The 23,290-nt window shown below is 48.1% G+C and overlaps 2 protein-coding genes across 2 annotated transcripts; one reads left to right on the forward strand and one right to left on the reverse strand.

Moving 5' to 3' along the window:
• Positions 1–15,932: 15,932 nt before the first annotated feature.
• Positions 15,933–17,230, forward strand: PtA15_15A268 (uncharacterized protein; the record flags this gene model as incomplete). Its single annotated transcript, XM_053163457.1, has 2 exons — positions 15,933–16,056; positions 16,212–17,230. 2 exons carry the CDS (start codon positions 15,933–15,935, stop codon positions 17,228–17,230), a joined length of 1,143 nt encoding a protein of 380 aa, XP_053027431.1.
• A 748-nt stretch (positions 17,231–17,978) lies between these two features.
• PtA15_15A269 (uncharacterized protein) lies at positions 17,979–19,758 on the reverse strand (the record flags this gene model as incomplete). The annotated part of the gene is made up of 7 exons (XM_053163458.1): positions 17,979–18,636; positions 18,717–18,890; positions 18,990–19,098; positions 19,186–19,286; positions 19,358–19,466; positions 19,542–19,654; positions 19,727–19,758. The coding sequence occupies 7 exons, from the start codon at positions 19,756–19,758 to the stop codon at positions 17,979–17,981; spliced, it is 1,296 nt and encodes a 431-aa protein (XP_053027432.1).
• Positions 19,759–23,290: the final 3,532 nt, after the last annotated feature.

The following is a 23,290-nucleotide window of genomic DNA, read 5'->3' on the forward strand; positions in this document are numbered from 1 at the left end:
AAAGCGAGGGTGCAACCCCACGAATCCCGGGGGAACCCGAGACGGAGACGGGGTCCTAAAAGCCGATCCTGGACGAGTTGGCAAAACAAGCTGAGGGCAGGAGAATCAATCAGATCCCTGAGGCGAGAATAGTCGGAGCGGATCAGAACTTCCAAAGGGGTCCTTGGATTGGGGATGCAAGCCTGGGGGAATTCGAGGAGGAGACGGAGTCCTCACTGCTGAATTCGGACGAGCCGGTTCCGTAAACTGTAACTGGATCGGATCAGCGGCCTGAGGAGGATGAAAGATCTGGTTGGATACTTACCGAAGCTACTCTAGCCGCCGCGGCCGGATCAACCACAAATGGGCGGGCTTCAGGGCCTCAAGCGGCCCGGTTTCTAGCGCCTTTGGGCCTGTTAAACGCGTCCAGGCGAGCCTGGGTCCACTGGATCCAGGTTGGCGTGATGGTCTCAGCGTGATAAAGGGGCCCATCCAAAATCAGGATGGGGTTATGAACGGAAGACCCCGGCTAATACAAGCAACACGAGTTAACGGAAAAATAAAGATAACTGCGCTACGATATAAACCCCTACTTACACGCTCTGAAGCGCCAGCGGAGGCCCCGCGATTTCTTAGAGGATAAGGGGTAGGGGGAAAGTAAGGTCTATAGTATGGACGGCGAGACATAATGGTAATCAGTTATAAGTCTGGTCTATAGTAGAAGTAGACGGGTGAAGAAACGATGAGGTGGATGATGGACAGAGAAGGAGGAGAGGGACTCGTTTTATACTCACCTTGAATCCTGTGAGGGGCCTCTGGCACTTGAAAGAACGATGATGGAACTTGTGCCCCACGGACGGGCTCTGAACGGAAACCGGGACCCGTACACGACTAGAGCAAGTATTGTTCGACTCGACCGGTTACCAATGCCAGATAAAGTCGAGTAGAACGGAGTACGGAACCATCTCACTCCCCGGGACTGATGGTTTACGGACCCACTGCCAATCATCATCAGATGGACAACCGCTTAAAAACAACCAACAACAAGAGGCATCTCAGCCTCGCCACTTTACCGCCGGCTACTGCATATATTATGGACTGGAAAAAATACATACCTGGTCGACAAACAGACCTCCAACCAAAACCCGCGAAGACCTGTCAACTTGGTGGCGCGAGCAGTAGCGGCAATCAAACCTGACAGCTGCATCAACTAACGTAACAGCCACCCAGCTATCGAGAAAGGACGCAAAACGCACTCACTTCAAAAATGAACCCTGCTTACCAGCAGGGTTCAGGCTAGTTGTTGGTGTGGTTCAGGTGAGACCTCGAGGGCACCGGCGGTTTGACCTTGGCGACAGTGACGTGTCGGAAGGGTTGGAAGATCCGCGAAGTCGGGTGTGCAGGCTTGAAGTCTAACCCCATACAGCCTCGCCCCTGAATAGCCATACCCTCCGAAGAAGGTACGGCCTATACACATACCCCCCCTGTACCGGGGTAGGGGCATACACACTACTCGGACCCCGGACAAGCTTCATAGACATGAACGGGCGGGTGTGATCAGTACAGCACACCCGGGCCCACAAGCCCGTCTAGATATTGGTCAGGGACGGTCCACGGGTCCCCGATCACTACTCGATAAGCGGGACTCGCGGCTCCAAGCGCGCGCACTCTAGAGCTCCTGCGCAAACACTGCGGCCGCCACCATAGCACAAGCAGCACCACTGCGCAACTGCGCACCTGCGCACCTGCGGACTGCGCACTGCGCGCAGCACTTCGACTCCCAGAACTGACAAAAAGTTCTCGTCAAGAAAAATCCCAAAATTGACAAAAATAAAATTTTTGGCCAATTTTCACCCTGCGGACCCTCTCATGCCACATTGCCCAAGAGAAGTCAAAATAACCCAGCCTCCAAGGATTCAGCTAATCCTCATGTAAAGTTCCCACTTCACAGGTTCAACAGTTGGGGAAATAGCACTTTTTCACGTCAAAATTGTCTGGGGACAGACAATAAGTTGGGGGAGGATGTGGTAGACGGAAAAGTGGAAAAATAAAAAAGTTTTTTTTCTATGCCACATAATTACTCATACTAGGCCTCAAGATACCATCAAATGGACCCCAGAAATGGATTCTACGGCCAATTTTACCCCTAGTCACAACTGGAAGCGTCACTGGAGCCCCTCTGGATTGGAACCCACACGCCCTTGGACAATGGACACCCATCACACGTTCAGCATACCCAGTCACCAGCCTGTCACAAGCCTCAAGTCAAGGATCACAGCATTATGCTTATACACATCACAGGATACAAGCATACATCTCCCCATCAGACTATAGTCACCACATAGTATCAAGTACTCTTCTATTTCCATATTATGATGTCATCCTGCACTGATCCTGCAGTTCAGACGTCATTTATGCACCCCCTGCATCCACCTGTCAACTAATGCAGCCTAGTGTCACTTTACGCAGCCTTTATGCAGCCCTACTGCATGCTTATGACATCATTTATGTACCCCTGACACATTATGACATCATTTGTATCTACTCTCACCAGCTAAAATCCCTCACACTGTTGTCCAGATCAGCTGAAACCCTAACCCGCAAGCCCTCTGGGGCTCCACTTCTGTCTATATAAGGAGCTCTCTCCTCCCCAGTTGTCAGGTCCTCAGTTCATCACTCACCAATCACAGTCACCCCCAATATTCACCCTTACCAATTATAACCAACCCTTATATAAAATCATCAGCTCTATACCTTGTCAATCAAACAACTCATCTTGAGCCAACCTACCCTATCACTTGAATAAAACTTGCCAAGCATAGCTTGGTGGGTCTTGTTGACTGATAGCATAGAAGGGCAGAGTTTGCACCTCCATCATCCCCTTCTCCATTCAGCAAAAAGGTTCTCAGGAACACTTTTGAGTCTTACGCCGGTCATTGAGAACTCTTGATGACTGGTGGCTGTACCAGTCATCAAGAGCTCTCTTGATGACTGGTGGCTGTACCAGTCATCAAGAGCTCTCTTGATGACTGGTGGCTGTACCAGTCATCAAGAGCTCTCTTGATGACTGGTGGCTGTACCAGTAATCAAGAGCTCTCTTGATGACTGGTGGCTGTACCAGTCATCAAGAGCTCTCTTGATGACTGGTGGCTGTACTGGTCATCAACAGCTCTCTCAATGACTGGCTACACCTTTCATTGAGAGCTATCTTGATGACTGGCTAAACCCTAACTTAACACAAGTCCCCCCTGGTGAGAGGCTCGCTGTGGCTGGCTGCAAAGCGGCCCCTCCCGCAGGGAGGCACTTGCGTGTAATGTCAAAATTTTGGGTGGGAAAGAAATCACAAATGGCTGGAGGGAAAATATTAAGCCTTAGCCAGCCTCCCCCTCAGGTCCTGTGGACTTGCCCCAGAGCCAAGAGATATTTCTGGACCTCAGCTTTCATTTGGCACCGGTCTCATCTCCTCAATCCAAACCATTTGCACTGTACTAATGTTTTAAAAATAAAAAAACATGAAGAAATTTAAACTAAGGATGTGCAACCATTATGCCTGGTGGATCCTGGATCTGCAAACCCGCAGATCCTACACATGTAGTGTTACATTTTGTTGCAGCTAGGAAATTCAATTGTGCATATTATCAGAAAATCCCAAAATGGATCTTCAGAGCAATGTAATATCCTTCAGGATTCTTTTGACCTTCAAAAAAGATTCCTTCAATCAGTTTTGGAGATTTTTGCTCAAAATTTTGGGTGAGGGTGCAGTACATCAGCACTGCCAATGAAAATTTTTATTCAGTTTGGTTTGTACATATTTTTCTGATTTTTAAATAAATATATAGTGGTTTTGGGGTTGAATATCCTTCCTTTACCTGCCAGACTTCAGAAATTAGGTGTAAGCCTCTCCTGCGGAGAGCCCTCTGGGCGGAGTCCCCCGGACCCTCTGTTCAAGAGGCTTAGTAAAGCTAGGGCTAAACCGGTCATCAAGAGCTGTTTCAATGACCGGCTATGTCGGTCTAAGGGAGATTTTCAAGCTATTGACGACCGGCTACACCGGTCATAAAGAGCTTTATTCAAAAGCTGTTGTGTTAAGTGAGTCATCAATGACCGTGCAGCTTCATTTGATGGCTTGGTCATTGGGGGTGCTTTCTGAGCTTAACAAAGCCCACAAGCACCGCAAGTTGTGTAGGTGCAAGCAGGGCTTATGACCAAAAGGAAAGAGTTTGCATGAGGTGATCTCAAAAATAACTGTGAACAATCTTGGTTTCCAGCTCACACCTCACTCTTATATGTAATTTGGTTCTTACTCTACGCCAGCTAAGTGCTGGCATCTCGGCTATCTTTTCGTCTGCTCAGTTTCTCTCTAACCCTTTTTTTATTTTTTCTATCTTTTTTTGAACAACAACTTCTTCAAGTCTTGTAGGCCCTTTACCATTTTTTTGCTTTTTGCACCTAGGGTTTTGGCAGGAAGTTGAGGTAACGGACCACTGCCAACCAGCTGAAAAACCAAAATACAAAGTTTGGAAAGCTCAATTGGGAATGATGGAGAGGGAGTGGATGAATTCTGAGTTGGCAGAATTCACAAGACTATACTCAAGAAACACTGGCCAGGAGGAAAAATGAACTTGGTTTAAACTGTGAGCGCTGTGGTGAAATAACATCCTTCACCACCAAAAATGGTGAATGCTCTCACACCAACATGTGCCAGTAATTCAGAAGTCCCCTCCACACCGGAGAGATCACAAGTGCTCACATCTCTCCCCGGCCAAGCCGCGGTGGGGACGGGGGCTTAGTTAAGTTTGGGTGCTTCTGATGCGTACACAGCAGGACTACCCCGCATGAATTGGAACCACAACCAGCACGCAACAGCAGCCATGGCGTTGTATGACGCAATAGGGCGCACCTGGGACTGCAAGTCCCCGTGTCGCACCTATGGCACTGACTGGGACGTGCCCAGTCACTAGCCCGACTTCCCCACGCACCTGTGACTCAGAAAGGACTGTAACGTCCTGCCCGCGTCACCAGGTGCGTCAAAAGAACACTAGGGCTCCGTCATTAGACGGTTGACCCAGGCTGTGCCACCGCCAACACCCAGCGGTAGTGTAGCCCCTTCCCTGGGGGCCCAGCCCCCACTCACACCCACAGGTGAGACTTCAACGGTTGTTTTTGAGCAGTGGAGCCCTTTCCAGGGGGCTCCAGGTTGGTTTGAGGTTTTTAAAGAAAACAATCTGTGTGGACCAACCTGCTCAACCCAATGTTCCAATCTGCTCCGCGTGGAACCTCTCCCTGCCCTTGAGGGCCAGAACCTCATCTCCTCCCCTCTGACTTTTTGGCAATGATATGAACATGCCTCTCTGCTCACCTCACAACCACCCTCCCCATGCCTGACTCTCCATCCAGCCCCTCTTATTAGTCCTGAACAGCCCCAGCCGGCCCTGCCAACTGCTTCCCGCACTCACCCCGATGTCTCCCCTTGCTTCCAGCTTCTCCGTCTCATCCAGTTGTAATAGGACCCAAAAATCTCACCTCCGCCACCAGCAGCCTGCCTCAGCCTCACCATCCACCTTACGCTGTCTGGACCAGCAGAACGAGTAAATATCTGGCCAAACAGATCTCTGTGCTGATCTCCAACAGAGCAAGGAACACTTTTTTTTCCTGTCCCACATTTTCTATGAAAGTCTTATGTACCCCCAGCTCCAATGATGTCCCCAAGACCCCATATCCATGTACTCCTCCCCACCCCCCAAGGAATAAAAATATATCTGCCAGTGTATTTTGCTTCAACTTGACCCAAGAACAATTAATCCTATTGCTTGGTCTGTCTGGCCAACCCTCACGGGTCGCGTCCCCCCTGCGTGGGACCTGACTACCTTGACCGCGACGCAGCCCAACGTCCCCCTGTTGCGTGGTCGCGGCGACCATCCGGGTGCGTCCCCTATTAGTCGCCATGGGCCCGCTGTGTATGTGTATTATATAGGGATGGCAATCGGGCGGGCTCGGGCCGCCCGCGGGCGGACCCAAGCCGGGCCGCAATATTAGTGGGCGGGTCGGGCCGGGTCAATTTTACTGAAATGGCTGCCCGACCCGAGCCTGTTTAGTAGCCGGGTCGCCTGTGGGCCGCCGACGGGCCCCAGCCAGAAATGAAATAATAAAAAATTTCTTGTATTTGGGTACGGGGAAGGGTTGATGCAGTGGTTTCTACACCATATGCATCACAGTAATATACAAAAGAATTGAGAAGAAGGAAATATCGGGAGTTGAGTTACTTTGCCGCAACTCGCTTTGCAGCTAGCTTCCTGGCCTTGATCCAGTCTTGAGTGCAGATTAAAGCCTCAACGGATTCCTCTTTCAGGCGGGTTTGATAGTCGTCAAGGACCCGCCCACCCGTAGAGAATGCTGATTCCGAAGCGACCGAGGTAGTTGGGATCATGAGAATTGTTCTTGCAACCTGAGAGAGTGACGGGAACCGGGCGGCGTTCAATTTCCACCAGTCGAGCAGATTGAACTCCACCTCCTTTGAATCTGGGAGGATGAGGTTTCTCTCTTCGAGGTAGAGATCTAACTCGGCCATGGGAGCGTTGGGTTGAGAAGATTCCATTGAGCCAGTCATGTATTCATGGAAGGCTGAGAGGTCTCAATCAATGGTCTTCTTCTTCTGAGAGGTCTCTTGTTGACTACTGGAGGGCTTGTTGGCGGGTGATGGTGCTGGAACGTACAGATTCCACAGCGCCAAAAATTGAGACTTGACTCGGCCGATGAAATTGTTCACATCTTTGTTGCCAGCCGGGTTCTGCTCAAGGTTGTAGCAAAGGTAGCGCATCTTGTAGCGCGGGTCGAGGAACAGTCCGATGGCAAGTACTGTCTTTGCCGGCTCCCAGTATTTGTTAAACTTCTGCTTCATCGGTTCAACCATACTGGTCAGAGTCGGGTTTGCCAAGGACTCTTTGAGTTGCGCTTCAATAGCCGACATGACACGATAGCCGTAGTTGATCATTGGGTATTGGATACCACTCAATAATATAATTGCTGAATCGAGTAAGGAGAGATCTGATTAGCCTTCTGAGGGACTTAGGAAGCAACAAGTAGAGAAACTTCACACCCACCTTGGTAAAATGGTTCAAGAAACTGCTCCATGAGCACCATTTCATCCCATCAAACCTTGCTCGGACAGTCCTCGAACTTATTGTCAACTATAGCGAGTTCCTGGAAGGCTAACTTGCATGGCAAGGAAGCCTTGATCATGAGGTAAGTCGAGTTCCATCGAGTTGGGACATCTTTACAAGGATGTTTCTTGTTGATATCGATGCCGACTGCCGTGAGAGACTTGTCAAAGGCGTCCATGCAAGAAGGAGAGCCATGAATCCAATGGACTGCGTTACGTAGTCGATCGACAGCATCACCGGCAATCTTGAGGCCGTCTTTGACGACCAAATTGATAATGTGAGCAAGGCAGCGCATGTGGAAGTGGGCCAAGGTCGCTGCGCCAGAGGTAACACTGCGGTCATCAACATATTGTTTGAGCCTTACCATCGCCGCAGTGTTTGCTTGTGCATTGTTGAGAGTGACAAAAGCAACCTTGTTGACGAGCTTCCAGTCTTGTAAAACTTGGCTGAGGCGGTCGGCAATTGCTTGGCCGGAGTGTGGAGGTGGGAGAGGTTGAAAGCTGATGATGTTCTTGTTTAGTTCCCATTGTGAGTCAATATAGTGTAGAGTCACAACCATATAGCCCGTTGTAGGACTCCAGGGATGGATGGGTAATCGAAGTTCCTTTGAGGGGGAAATAAATTGTATGAATAGGTTGAAAGGCTATTACAATCTATGGGTGGTTTGAAAGACCTGCCCCTCCAATAGTACTATGCAAATAACCAAGAGTCTTGTAATCAATATTTAAGAAAATGTGGCAGATTCCAAGATAGCTCTGACTTTTATATAGTAATCTCTATCAGACCTAAAATATCTAATTCAATGTGTTTTTAGACCGGTTATAACTAAGGATAACGTGGTTTGTTATGGTGAAGTTCCTCTACTGTTGTTGATGTTATAATTTGTACTACTACTTCTACTACTACTACTACTGCTAATATGCTAATAAGGAGAATGGGTTGTTGGTTGGTTGGTTGGTTGGTTGTTGGTTTGTTGTTGGTTGGTTGTTTGTTGATTGTGGGTTCTACTACTGCACTAACACTCTACTGACTGACTGACTCTACGCTACTCAAGACTACTACTGCTAAACTACCATATGTGACCAGACCTCTATAGGTTGATGGTCCAAAAAGAAATTATGGGGGGGAGAAGAGCTCCTTGTATATTGAAGAGTGAGGGATTTTAGCTCCAGGGGAATGTGTTTGAGGGAATTTAGCTGCAGGGGATCTCAGTTGCACAGCATATGTACACCTGTACTGCACAGCCACCCAAACAATGAGGGAATTATGCTGCAGTGACACTATTCGTACACCTTATCTGCCTGTATATATTGCGCTGCCTGATGTCATGCGTTGCTATGTACCCAAGCCACCTTCCATATCCTTCAGAATATGTTGCTATGTAACCAAGCCACCTTCCATGCACGCTGCACCCAACTAGAATACTCCCCCTTTCCACGATTTGGGGGTCAAAGCCTCTCTCTGGTCCTCCTTCCTTCCTCCTCCCTTGTCCTTGTATCCACGTCGTGTATTCTTCCGTCCAATCCGCCGCGGTGACCAAAGGGTGTATGTATGTAAATGTTGTAACTGTTGTGCAAGATTATCTCCTCCTCTTGCAATGGGTTCCACCTGTATGTAACTGTACTATCCCAATACCTTTGCATATGTCCTTTTGGCATTGCAACAGGCACAGAACACCACACCGTGAGATCAGACGCGGTCCACATGTTGGTTGTCAGCGCAATATGGTGAGCATCCTTTGCAAGCTTTGAGATCTTGGCCGTCTTCTGGTCGGTAAAAATTTGCACACAGTCGTTTCGGACTGTCTTGCGTCCAGGCATCTGGAACTGAGGCTGCAATTTTCTCATGAAGTCAATGAATCCTTCATGTTCGGCCATCGCAAAGGGATACTCGTGGAGAATAATCATTTCAGCAAGCCGTGCTCGCAATTGTTCTTGGTTGTAAATCCAGACACCGCGGGCGGCCTGAGTCAATGAGGCTGAGGGGAAATTCAAGCGGCCTTGCTTGGCATGGATCATGCCACCCTTCTTGGTTATGCATTGGTTCGAATGTTGCCAAAGGTGCTTTGTTCCCGCAGAGGATCCGCCAGTTAACTTTGCTTGGCAGTAATTACACTCAGCCTTCTCTTTGCCATCGGATTCTACAGCAACCAAAATTCAAACATTCAAACAAAATAAAAAACCTGAAGGCTATTGGCAATTAAGAAATACATAATCACTCACCAACGATCTTGGTGAAATGATCCCAAACCCAGCTGGTCAGTTTGCGCCGCTTGATTGGATTATCCTCTTGGGATTCACTAGGCGCTGGAGTCCGAGGCTCAGGTCAACAAAGGGTAGTTACGCTACGTGTAACGCGTAGATAACGGTAACGTAACGAAATTTTTGTTGTTATCTACTTGTTACGCGTAACGGCAGTGCAATTACGTTATCGCAACACGTTGAGCCGGTTTTTTTTTATACTTGTTGTGTTATCCGGGCGCGCAGAGCCCTTGAGAACAGGCAAAAAATGAGGCTAAAAAGCCTTAAATGGTCCGTTATCGCGTTATCCGGGGGATAACGCAATAACGGGCCTCAAAAATCAGGCCCGTTACGTTACGCGCGGGGCCTGAATTGACCCTGTTACTAGTAAAGTAACGGGGGGTCCCGGATAACGGGGGTAGTTACATTACCAAAATTGCGCGGATAACGCAACGTAACGTAACTACCCTTCGTTGCTCAGGTGAATCTGGATGTCTGTCCAGGTCGGTACTAGGAGGAACCTCAATGTCGTCGTCTTTGTTCTGAGAAGTTCGCCGCGCCATAGTTGGAGACTTGGTGGTTGTCGGTGGTTGCTATGTCACTCCTATCGGCGGACATATACCAGTATATCCTATATCTGCACCGGGGGATCCGGGGGGTGCCCGACGGGCGCCCGTCGGGCTACCCGGACCCGCCCGATTTCTGCCGCGGGTCTGGCGGGCCGGGTCATCTTTTGATTTTTCCCCAAAATGCCGGCCCGGCCTGAACCCAGCCGGGTTTGGGCTGCCCGTCGGCGGGCCCGCCCAATTGCCATCCCTAATCAAGGGTGCTGCTCCCCTCAATGACTGGCACAATTGTTCATTGAGGGGAGTAGCACCTCCCCTCATGACCATCACAGACCAGTCATTGAGGGGGGTGCTACTCCCCTCAATGACCAATTGTGCCGGTCATCAAGAGGAATAGCATCTCCCATTTATGACTGGTACAGATCAGTCATCAAGGGGAGTAGCATCTCCCCTTGAAGGCCGGCACAGATTGGTCATCAAGGGGAGGTGCAACTCTCCTTAATGACCGGTCTGTGCCGGTCATTGATGGGAGGTGCTATTCCTCTCAATTACTGGCACAATCGGTCATCAAGGGGAGTAGCACCTCCCCTTGATGACCAAAACAGACCAGTCATTGAGGGGGGTGTTACCCTCCCTCCCCTTGATGGCCGGCACAGATTGTTCATTGATTCTTCCCCTCAATGTCCAATCTGTGCTGGCCATTGTGGGGAGGTGCTACTCCCCTCAATGATCAATTGTGCCGGTCATTGAGGGGAGTAGCACCCTTGATGACCGGTCTGTGTTGGTCATTGAGGGGTGCCACTCTCCTTGATGATCGATTGTGCCAGTCATTGAGGGGAGTAGCACCCTTGATGACCGGTCTGTGTTGGTCATTGAGGGGTGCTACTCCCCTCAATGATCAATTGTGCCGGTCATCAGGGGAGTAGCACCCTTGATGACCGGTCTCTGTTGGTCATCAAGGGAAGTAGCACCCTTGATGACCGGTCTGTAATGGTCACTGAGGGGTGCTACTCCCCTCAATGACCAATGTGTGCAGGCAACAGTGAAAAAGATATAATACAATACAGTATTGCCCAATACTTTTGTATTGTATCTTTTTCAGATACATTTTATTTGTAGGAAATGTATTGTATCTGATCCACCAATACAATACATTTGTATTGTATTGGTGGATCAGATACAATGTATCTGTTTTGAATGTATTTTATCTGAGTTCCAATACAATACAGATACAATCCCGCAGGTATCTCTTTTTGCAGGTACTAATTCCACTTAATATCACCTTTTCCGTGTGTCATGAGTGGAGGAAGTTACATGGCAAGGGGGAGATACAATCAGAGTATTTATGTGTATGAATACTACTTAAAAGAGCTCTTGTTGATTTTAGCAATAGGACTACATAGAAAGAGAGAGAGAGAAATAAAAAAATGGGAGAGGGAACAATCACTCCTTATGATTGGGGATACTTTTTGATTCTTCGTATGCCTTATCTTCGTTGGCCTGGGTAATGACACACTGTGCAGTTTCAAAGGAGCCGTCGGGCTCAACCCCTTGGACCAACCATTGGTGCAAGCTTACACACCGTTCAATTGTTTTCGCCGCTAGACTGCCTCGATTGTGACCGCAAGTATCCGCTGCCGCCGAGAAAGATCTCTCAACACTCGCCGAGGTGGCTGAACATGCCAGGTAGTCCCTGGCCAGAAGTGCTAATATTGGGAATTCTTTTGCATGGTCCTTCAAGTGAAAAAAAAAACATTAACAACCGGCAATACCAAGCAGGATAAATTCTTGACATACCTTCCACCATCCCAAGCACTGACTAGCTTGAGAAGAAGGGAGCTTGTGTTTTCCCTTGAGATAAATGGTTAGCTCGTCTTCCAAAGGTGCCTCGACTTCGGCAGGAAAGTAATCAATGTCTTCTCGATTGTGGTTGCTTGCTTTGGATTTGTTTCCAATTGGTGCAGCATTATCTCTTGGTGAGCTCGAAGAAGCAGAAATAAAATTGGATTTCTTGGCTTCAAAGAGTTCGCGGATTAGATCAAAAGCCGACTCGTAGTAAATGGGAAAGGAGACCTTGAAGATTGACAGACGGAAACTGGGGTTGAGTATAGTTGCTATGATTACTGCATCGCAGGACATCGCCTCCTTGAGATACGTTTTGGTTTTGGTTAGCATGGCCGCGAGAAAGGTTTTGAATTCCGGTTTGGTCGAGATGACAAGGGTCTTCTTGAGGAATGTGATGATGTACTGGTACTCGGAGATCATCAAGCAGGCCGAGGAATTATCACCCTCCATCTTCTTGGTGATAAAGTAGAACTCCTATGCACAATAGATGAAGAAATGCTTAGTTTTTGGTGCTAATACAATCTAACATTGCCGAGAAAGTGAAGAAGGACCTACACCAAGAATTTTGTTTAAACAATGGACTAATTCCCATTCGTCTCGACTTATCTGTGTGTTGTTATAGTAGTTCTTCCCCCCCTCCGCTTCCTGTCGATCCTTTTCGTTTTCAATCAGTTTCTGGATGATTGTTCGAGCTCAATACCCCCGATCACGGCTTTCGAACTTTATATTCCAGCGAATACCCATTTATCTCAAGCTTTTTTGACCAAGTGTTGAACTCGGAGCGTTTGACTGCTGAGGATGTGATCCTCTGAATAACAAATTTGACCTTAATACAGGAATCAGCTTTTATTTTATATCGGTAAAACTCAAATCTGGAAGCAAAGCCATGAATTTACCTTTTTCGAGATTTTATCAACTCAATTCTTTCCTTCTCTAGGTTCTTCCCAGGAATCTGGATCTTCACTATCCATATCATCGATCACCTCGTCGTCATTGTTCTCGGTTTCCACTTGATTGTTGTTTTTGACTCCTAAGATAACATCCTCCACAGTAAACTGAGGAGCATCTTTGATCTCTTCAGACTCTTCAAGGATCGGTGCAAGTCCAGGGACCGAGCCAAGAACTTGACCTTGAGACGGGACCAATCCGTTTGATGACAGTTGAATCGCTTTAAGTCCTGCATTAAGGATCAGTGCGATCTTATGACAAAAACACTGGATGTGGTTTTCCGAGAGGTTGGGATCGATGCCGGTATTTTTGGTCATGAGCCGGTCGACCTCAGCAGCCATAGTAAAATTGTTTGATCCGGAGTCAGTTGTCTGAGCCAGAATGTATTTAAAAAAGAAGAGTTTGTTAGTTGTATCGAACACAGAGAAATGTAATGATAAAAGAAGAAACAGGACATATCTTTTCTTGAAGGTTCGACTTCTTTAGAATGTTTGCGAATGGGATTGCTAACAGCTTTCCCTTGTGGCTGGAAGCGATGTACTTCATCCCAAGATGTGAGATTTTGAAGATCCAATCATTGGTGATGTAAGAAACCAATATCCCGAGGAATGCATGATGATTACCTTTAGTGGTCCAGACATCGTGGAGCAGGGTAATTTTCGAGCTGAGTTTCTGGAAAATGACAATGAAGGGAAAAGTCAGATCGGTTGTTCAAAATCCTTGAGATCATCTGAGGAACACCAACTTGTAAGCTTGTAATCACATGACTCTGTAAGTTTAGATAAAGACGATGTGCCTTGGTAGCTGCCCATATGCAAGAATAAATATGGGTACCTTGTCTGACATAATTGAAAGTAACACTAAGCAGGAAGTCGTTGAATCGGCTCCAGGGTAAAGAAAATCGAATCAACCAGATGACAAGGAGTTGATTCAAGACCTTGTTGTCAAAGGTGGCGTTCTTCAGAGAGCGTTTGACTAGGCCTTGGTTTTGAGCATCATCCTTGTCTTGAATATCTTTCTTTGACAACGGCAATTTGCACCCCGCCTTGATGGCCTCCGATCGTCCTGAGCAGTGTGCGCGTTGCGAAGTTCCCTCACGGTGCTTGTATAGGTTTGAGTTGGTACCACAACCCTTCTTGTAAACAACAACGCACCATTTGCACCGGTACATCAGTTCCTCTCCCTTCATAAACGAATATTCTATTATCAGTAACTTTATCTGGCAATTCTCTATGTTTGATATGATCATAGAAACTTACTGTGTCCGTTTCATTAGCATGAAATGGGGCCTCAAAGTAGTCACGGATTGGGTTGAATGGTTTGATTTTCTTCTTGTTTGATTGCCGAATTTTCGAGTTTTCTTCATCAGAGTCTTGAGTATAATCCATGATCCTGTTGGCATTTTCAGAATCGTTATCTGAGTCGTTGGTGATGGGGGTTTTCTTCTGCTTGCGCTGAGACTTCTTCTGGCTGGTTGGAGGAGGTTTGCGTGTACGGTTTTGGCTGGACAACTGATTGGGTTGGCTCTGGACAACAGAATCTGCCTCGCTTTCGGTATTGAGACTCTTCCCCTTTTTTCAAGTTCGACTAGTCTGTGCAATTGATCTTTGCGAGTCGCTAGGCCTAACATAGTTGGGATGAGAGCTTTAAGCTGGAGTGATGATCCGGGTAGAATGACGGGAGGGTAGCCAAGAGGGGGTTCCGTGAGGAGCAACAGAGGATTGTGCCATTTCTACAAAGCGGAAAAGAGTTATAATTATTAAGCTGAGGACGGTAACCGGTAAGAAAAGTAAATAAAAAGAAATTGTTAGTGAGTGAAAATCAGACTTACCGAGCTGTCTTCCTATTGATAAAGGTTGTTTGATCTCATATCACACAAGATCGAGAGGCTGGGTGATCCGTTGACTTGGAGTTGAATATATGAGGATATCTAAAATGTTACTGGGTTTTTTGGAAGTCGAGCGCCGATAGACCCTGATATGATCAGCTTCAAGGTTGTATTGTATTGGGCAGGCCAATACATCCGGCCAAAATACTTATGTATAGTATTGCCTACACAATACACGGGGCTCCCAATATCATGTATTGTGTCGGGGGCCCAATAGGATACCGGGACAGAAGATTGGGTGGTATTTCAACCCAATACCGCGCCAATACTGATACATGTCACAGATTGGTTACAGCGTTGGTGCAGGTCTAACAAGCCGGGCAGGTGGGTGGGGGAGTAACTCCCCTCAATGGGGTGCACTACTTATGTACACCATTTCATTTGGTGTACATTAAATCCCACACCAAAAATTGAAGCAGTCTGGGGGTTTTAACACCTGAACCCCAATGTTTTTGGGGTAAGCAGGTCTGCACACCAATAAATTGGGGTACTCCAGAAGTGCACCCCAGTAATATTGGGGTGCACATGTGGGTACACCAAAATGTTGGTGTACATGAAGTAAATTTTTGGGGTGCATTTAGGCTGACCCATTCACCTTTGGGGCCAGAATATTAGTTTTTGTCCATCATCCAATTTCAGTTTGTGATTTATTGATCTTTTTACTGAGCCTAGGATCAACGAGTCAATGGAGATTTTGAAGGTGTTTGTGGAAGTTTTTTGTGCTTCCACTTCGATCTTTCTTCAACGTCGCGCCACACATCCTGTTATTCTTACCCACAACTTGGCAGATTGCGCTGCCTCCATCTTTGGTTTCTTTGAAATGGGTCCACACCCAACTACGCTTCTTTGATTGACTTTGAGGTTGGCTTGAATTCTCGTCTTCGTTGTCAATATCAATCTCAATAACATTGGAGCGTTTGGAGGTGGAACTGGTGGAATTCACAGGGCCAGCGGGGGCAGGGTGAGAGTTTTTCTTGCGCTTCATATTGACTGAGGATGCTATAGATTGCTCAGACTGCAAGTGCACGGCCACAACTCCAGCAGTCTCCTCTGCTCAGCTCAGGGGCAAAAAAAAGCTTAACCACCCGGGTGGTTTCGGATCTGGGGTTCGGGATGAGGCTGACCCCCCGCCCGAACACCCGGGTGCCAACCTTAGTTGCCATCCCGGGGTTTTAGCAACCCGCTTTTACCTCCCCGGGTGGAGATGCTCTCATTGCATACATCGAGCGCGAGACGACCTACTGAACCCTTAATACGACGCACCGACTGATTGGCCGCACCATCAAACGAGCACCATCTTGGGACGATGTCCAAGGTACGACCTGAAAATGATCTGTTACTCCGGGCCTCAAGAGGAGAGAAAACGGAGCGATCGCCGGTCTGGGTGATGAGACAAGCTGGGCGGTATCTACCAGAATTTCGTAAAGCAAGTAATTCTTTCATGAGACTTGGGCAAAAGTATTCAGCGACTGGAAACTAATCTCTCTCTTAATTATATTTGGAAAACATATTGAAAACAAATATCCCATGTCGATTATGATTCTCGGTCGTGTTTTTTGTTTCGATTTGGACGGGCAGCTAAGAGAATCTCATGGATTCTTCGATATATGTCGGACGCCTGAACTAGCGATGGAAGTGACCATGCAGCCGATCAGGAGGTACGAAGGATTGCTAGACGGAGCGATCATCTTTTCCGATATCCTGGTCATTCCCCAAGCTCTAGACATGGAGGTAATCATGAATCCCGGCCCAATATTTCCGAGCCCGATTACTTCGACGGAGCAGATGGAGGAGATGATTAACAAGACGATCACGCCGGAGGAACTCAAGCTAAAATTGAATTACGTTTACGAGGCGATCAAACTGACGACCGCGGCACTGGAAAACCGAATTCCTCTGTTCGGCTTCGTCGGAGCGCCCTGGACGTTGTTTGCCTACATGACGAGTGGTGGTAGTGGATCAGGTCTGAACGGTAGCAAGGCCACCAGTTTCGATACTGCCAAAAGCTGGATACAAATGGAACCGCAACTATCCAGCCGATTACTAGAGAAACTAGCACGAGTCTGCGCTCTTCATCTGGTCAACCAAATCAAGGCAGGCTGTCAGATAGTTCAGGTCTTTGACTCATGGGCTGGCGAACTTAGCGATTATGACTTCACGCACTTCAGTTTACCATACCTCCGGATGGTATCAACTCTGGTCAAAGAGAATTTAACCCAAGAAAGCATAGCACCAGTCCCGATGGTCGTGTTTGCCAAAGGAGCCAATCTCCCCCATCAACTTCGACAACTAGCTGAATCAGGCTATTCGGCAATGTCATTAGATTGGAAAGTCCAACCAGCTTATGCAATCGAAGCCTTGGGTGCCGCATCAAACAAGATCGCTCTGCAAGGAAACCTAGATCCAGCAGTCTTGCACACCAATCATGAAACGATTAAGAAATACGTCAGGCTCATGTTCACAAAGGAGGCCGGTGGTTTTCTTGGTCACTTGCCCCATATCACCAATCTGGGGCATGGGATCACTCCCGGTGTCGATCCGGAGGCTATGAGGACGTTCCTGGAAGCCGTTCATGAAGAGAGCGCCAAGATTAGACAGTCATAACCTTCCTGATACTGCCTAATCACAGTCTCTCTCCTAACGAAGCAAACAAAAAGCATATATTCGAATCAACCCACGAAGCGCAAGGTTCATTTCGATGGTTTCCTCTTTGATATACCTCGATGTTTGTACGCAAAAAGTAGAATTGTCGTACTTGTATCATGATTGGCTCTGAATCTCAACCCGCATAGAACGATAAGAACTAGAGATACCTATAGACTTGATGCATCTATTTCGCATGTAATTTCCCCAGTGATTTTGCTGGGGATGAGGGGTTTGGAGCAGTGAAAACAATTATTCCATGTCTTCCAGACAGATACGTTTTTACAGAATGACAAAGGCTGTAAGATGAAGAAACTCGTCTGCGTCTGGCCTGTTCTAATGAGTTGGAGCTTGCCCACATAAGTCACACGCCAGAGCTCGGGCGAGGTTTCTTCGAAACCAAACAGCTTGTGTAATCTAGCATATGTAGACACCATCGGCCGCAAAAAAAAAGTTGATAAGAATCGCCCCGAGAGGGACACCTTTCGGTGCTTCTTTGTAAACATTGATCTCAATATCGTTTGTGTTTCTCAAGATTGGGTTTGAAGCTCAGAAATCGAGTGAGTGTTGTCCTTTCAAAAAATGAATCCAAGACGAAAAACAAAACAACAAAATAAATCACGTAAAGGTCAAGAAATGTAGAATAAGGGCTCTTTGCGAACTCATGGCAGAGAGAAGATGTGCCCCAAAGCAGCAGAGTCATGCATAATCAAGGTCCTTCGAGTTCTCTTGCCTTCCGCATTCTGAGGAGAATGTCGACGACGCGCTCATCAGCGGCTTTATCGCCGGTAGCTTTGGTAGGGGTGCTAGATCCGGGGGGAAGATCAGAGGAGTTAGAGGCAGGGATTGCAGATGATTCAACGGTGGATAAGTTAGGGTCGTATATGGGTCGATTAAGTCGAGTGGAGGCGAGGCCTTTGGGGATCTTTGCGGGGTCTTCCGGGGCTCGATAGATCGGAAGGTTTGGATTTTCGAGCCGGTTCCAGAGCTCATAGCTGGCCACGATTTCCTGGACGAGTTCCAGGACGAGTGACATGGAGATCGGGAAACGTGCAAAGAAGTCCAACGGGACGACCTTCGTCGGGCTCGTTGGGCTGCCTACCGAAGGCGTCGCTCCCTCGGCACACCCCGAATCAACCTGATTCGAAAGCTGGGACGGTGTATTGAGCGATTGACGTCGTGTTCTGGATGGGCCTATATCGTCGCTGATCCGTCGAGTAGCTTTGTTGGTTTGCGGAAAGGCCTTCATTCCTTGAAGTGACGGATGAGGATGCAATACAACGGTGATGTAGATTGCAGCCAGAGCAATGACATAGGGCGGGTACAGTAGAATTAAATCGGTGCGATAAGTATCGTTAATGATGAACCTACACGACATAGTTATTCGTCAAGGGAACCTCATGTCAATCTGCAGCCCGATGATTTCATGATGATTGGAAAATTTTACCATGCCATTTGAAGCGTCGTATCACTCAAATCAAGCATCGAAGCTTGTCGATCACATTCCTGACGATACTCTTGGTAAAGAGGTGAATTAGGTGCAGGGGTCCATTCGCTCATTCGTTCCATGGCGTCCTTGGGAACAGCCGAATCCTCTCGTCCAGCAAATTGTGCCAAATCACTACAGGGAGATAAAACAATAATAAATATAAGTGCTTAGTGGTCAGGCTCAGATTCAAACCTTTGCAGCTTTGGCTATTGAGATGGGAGTGCAGATTACCGATAAGGGTGCCAAACCATCAGATGAAAATCCAAGTCTTCAATAAGATAAAACTCCATTTCTGCCAACACAGTTGCATCATTTGGAAAAGAGCCTAGGGATGGATAATCTGTTGGAAATCACAAAATAGAAATGAAGGGGTGGGATTAGTACAATCCTCTTTGGTAGGTAAGAGCGGGAAAAAGGATTAACTGACCGGAAAACACGCTTCTAGCAGCTTCCAGAACGCTCTTGATGTGAGAAGGCGCCTCCTCGACCTTGGTAGCCACATAAACCGCTGCAGCCGCTACCAAACAGCTTTTTTTTGAGAAATAGTTTAAAACACAGTCACTCTCTGGTGGTTATGGTGTGATCGGGAGACTACTAACGGGTCTGTTTCTGCGATCGCATTCTTGACGTAAAATCGGCGAAAGTAAGTGACTGCTGTAGCGGTGACGATCTGTCTGCAATTGAGTCGCTTTCCTATCTTATGTATGACTTGTATAAAAAAGCATTGAAACGGAACGGAAATCAGCCATCGATCATTAGGTCCGTCATCCCAGTTAAGCGTACCATTGCTACTCCAGATGTTTATACAAGCAATTTCGCGCTCCCCGGCGTACTTGAGATCGATCGACCTTCCAGGAGAGTTGCGTAGGTCATGGCGAGTGAGGATGTGGCAGTTCCTGAGGACAGTCGTCAAATTTCAGACATGTTCACCAAGTAGTGAGTGAAACAAAAAGAAGAGTCGAACTTACGCGTGCGAGCTCAGCCAATAGTTCGCGGCCATCGAGGTTTTACGAGAAGGTTGCACGTCTCATCCTTCGACCCACCTGGAAGTGCGATGGTTGATATGTTGACGACCGTTTCCGTCTCCGGAGTCCGAGCGGTCTGATTCTCCAGCCCTGGGTCCCGGCCGTTTATTATGTAAGCCTCAAGCGCGCCGCGACTCATTAAAAAGGCCAAAATCCGGATACAGATGACCCGCGCCGGAGCTACATGTATCAGCCCGGCAACCGGCCTCCCGGACCCAATTGTAAGAGTCCTCCGAAAGGACTCTTCACTGGGCAGACACGGAAGTTGGCACGAGGCCAAGGTGGCTCAGAATTCTAGGAACCACTTATGTTTTGTATTTCTAACCCAGGAGAGAAGATCAGCTTCTCTCTGCTAACTACATACAGTCTGATAATGAGGAATAGAAGGAGGTGCTCACCTAACCCAGGAGAGAAGATCAGCTTCTCTCTGCTGAGTTAGGTGGGACGCGGGGAGGGTCGAGTTAAGTACTCCCAGGTTGCTGATGTAATCTGTCCGTGATCTTCATGTGAAGCCTCTGGGTCTTCACAGTCTCCCCCCCTATAATGCGGCGGAAGGGCGGTCATCCGGCCGGAATGTCGGACTCTTCCTGAATTGCGTCCTCCGGTCGCCGGAATTTTTTGAGTTTTGAGATGTGAAAGACGGGGTGTCGTTTGTCGTTTTCCGGCAAAGAAAGGGCTACATTGACCCCATCGTTGAAGACCTTGATAATGTCGTACGGACCCTCGAAACGCTCCTTGAGCTTGTCCACGCCAGCCTGATGTTTCCCCCGCCAATCTGCCGAATTAAGGAAAACTGGGTCGCCTACCGCAAGAGTTGGTGCCGCTGATCGATGTTTGTTGTGTTGGGTCGCTTGTCGGACGCGGCTCGCGATGAGAGTGTCCCGCGCTTCGGCCCAGGCCCCCTCTCTGGACTTGATCCACTTGTCCAGTGCCGGTATTGCTTCTTCTTCTGGATTGATCCGGGGATGGGCTGTGAAAAGTGATGGTTTGCGGCCAAAGAGGAGTTCAAATGGGCTAATCCCGGTTGCCACATTGATCGCCGAATTGATAGCAAATTCAACTGCCGGTAGAGATTCTAGCCATCGGCTTTGACGCTTTGAGGTGAAAGTGCGAAGGATTTGTCCAACTGTTTTGTTGGAGCGCTCTGATCGTCCATCCGCCTGGGGATGGAAAGCCGTGGTCATGTGGAAATCAATGTTCAGTCAATTCATCAGCGCTTTCCAGAATTGAGAGGTCCAAGTTTTGTCTCTGTCGCTGATGATAGAGGCAGGTGGGCCAAACTTGGCAATCCACCCGTTGAAGACCCGCGTCGCTGTCTTTTCCGCCGAGTCCGATTGTAGTACTGGGATAATTTGGATAAAACCTGACAGGCGGCACGTGATTGTCAAAATCATGTCGTAGTGTGTCGCCTGTCGAAGTGGTCCGACGAAATCTATGGCCAAGTCGGTCAGTGGTTTACGTGGGAAGGACGGGGTAAGCATCTTCCCTGCTGGTGAAGTTGTGGGGGCTTTTGTATGTTGGCAAGTTTCACAATGTTCAAGAAGCTTCTTGATGTTAGCGGACATGCGAGGCCAGAAAAAATCATGTCGCAATTCTTTTTTTGTCTTGAGGTAACCAAGGTGACCTAGCTGTTGATGAGCTTCATCGACCAACTTTCTGCGCAATGCGAAGTTTGCCGGGATCACCAGGCGGTCGTCAATAAAAAGGAGGCCATCTTCTTCTCGGCAGTCGTCCCGTAGCGGAAGTGCGTTCTTTAGGGCCACACAAAATTGGTCGTGGGGGTAGCCATCCAGGATTACCCGTTTGAGCAAGGAAGAAAGCACGGAGCTGAACTCAGTCAACGCCGCTATACATGTGATCTGAAGGTTTTGGGTCGGTTCATCATCTCCAAGGTCCTTGCGCGATAGAGCGTCCGCGACGGTGTTATCTTCCCCGCGAATATAGTTAAAACTAAGGTCGAAGTCGGCGAGCAATTCCGTCCATCGAGCTTGACGCTTGCTTAAAGTGCGTTGAGTGGGTAGATGGACGAGAGAGTGATGGTCCGTCATCACATTCACTTTCATGCCGAGGAGCAGCATCCGCCACTTCTGTAGCGCGTGTACCACAGCCAGCAGTTCTTGTTCATGTACTGGGTAATTGCGCTCGGCGGGGGTCATGAGGTGGGATTCGTAAGCTATTGGAGACGCTGTTTTCCACTCCGCGCCCTGAAATAGAGCCGCTCCGAGCCCTGCACCACTGGCGTCGGTGAAGAGCCATATGGGATCATCCGAATCGTAATCAATATTCTTGAGGCAGGGCAAGGATGTCATTATTCGCTTGATGTTTTGAAAGGCGTTTTCTTCTTTCTCGCCCCATTTGAATTTCTTCGGATCAAGTTTCGTGCTCGTCAGTGGGGTAATCGTGCCGACATAGCGTTGTAAGCCCCAAATGAACTTTTTCATCCACTGTACAGTTCCGAGGAATTTCTTAACCGCCTTTGGGGATTGGGGGGAGGGCCAAGACAGAATGTCGGCAATCTTCTCGTCATCAGGTTCAATGCCCTTGGCCGAAATCCAATGGCCCAGGAATTTGATGCGCGGTCGAAACAGCTTCGTCTTCTTTGGGCTGCAGTACAGGGCTGCGCCGCGGAGTCTACTCAAAACTGTACGGACGTGCTTCTCATGTTTGGCGAAGGAATCCGAGAAGATGACGATGTTGTCCAGGTATACTACGTAGAACCTGTTTAGGACATCGCCTAAGGCTTCCTCAAGTCGAGCCTGGTGAGTCGCTGGAGCATTCGTGAGTCCCATGGGCATGACCACCCATTCCATTAAGCCCCAAGGAGTTTTTACTGCCGTTAACGGTATGTCAGCTTCCCGCATGCGCGTTTGGAAGAAGGCATTTGTCTGATCCAAGACAGAGAACACCTTACCCGAAGCTACTATCTGTACTAGCTCATCGACATTGGGCAAGGGGGATCGGTCTCGAACCGTCAGACTGTTCAGTTTGCGGTAATCGCACACCCAACGAGGCAAGGCTGTTGGATCTTTCTTTGGAATGATCATGCTTGGCGAAGCGTATTGACTTGTTGACCGGCAAATGCGGCCGGCATCGAGATGTTGTTGCAAAAGCGTTTGCCAAGCACTCAGGTGTTTCTGGGGATAAGGGAATTGATGTTCATTGATGACCGCGTCCGTTGAGGTTAGGACGATCTTATGTCGAGTCCCAGATGCCGCGGATTGCATCTTGGCCGTGAAGGAGCAGGAAGCTGGTGACTTAGGAGTTTCCATGTCGTCTGTGACCGCTGGTATGTCCTCTGGAAAAAGATCGGCAAATTCCTGTAGAATTTGTTTTTCAGATGTCTCGCAGGGATAGTTGTCGACCGAACGGTCTGTCTGGATAGCCGCGGACACGTCGTCGTCCAAGTGAAGCAGTCGATATGCTGGAATGGATAATTTCGATCGCTTACAGTCGAGTGATTGGTCTTCAATGGAAACTGATAGTCCAAAACGAGCTAGGAAGGGGGTC

Source organism: Puccinia triticina, chromosome 15A, assembly GCF_026914185.1.
Source record: "Puccinia triticina chromosome 15A, complete sequence".
In the NCBI taxonomy this organism is placed as follows: Eukaryota; Fungi; Basidiomycota; class Pucciniomycetes; order Pucciniales; family Pucciniaceae; genus Puccinia; species Puccinia triticina.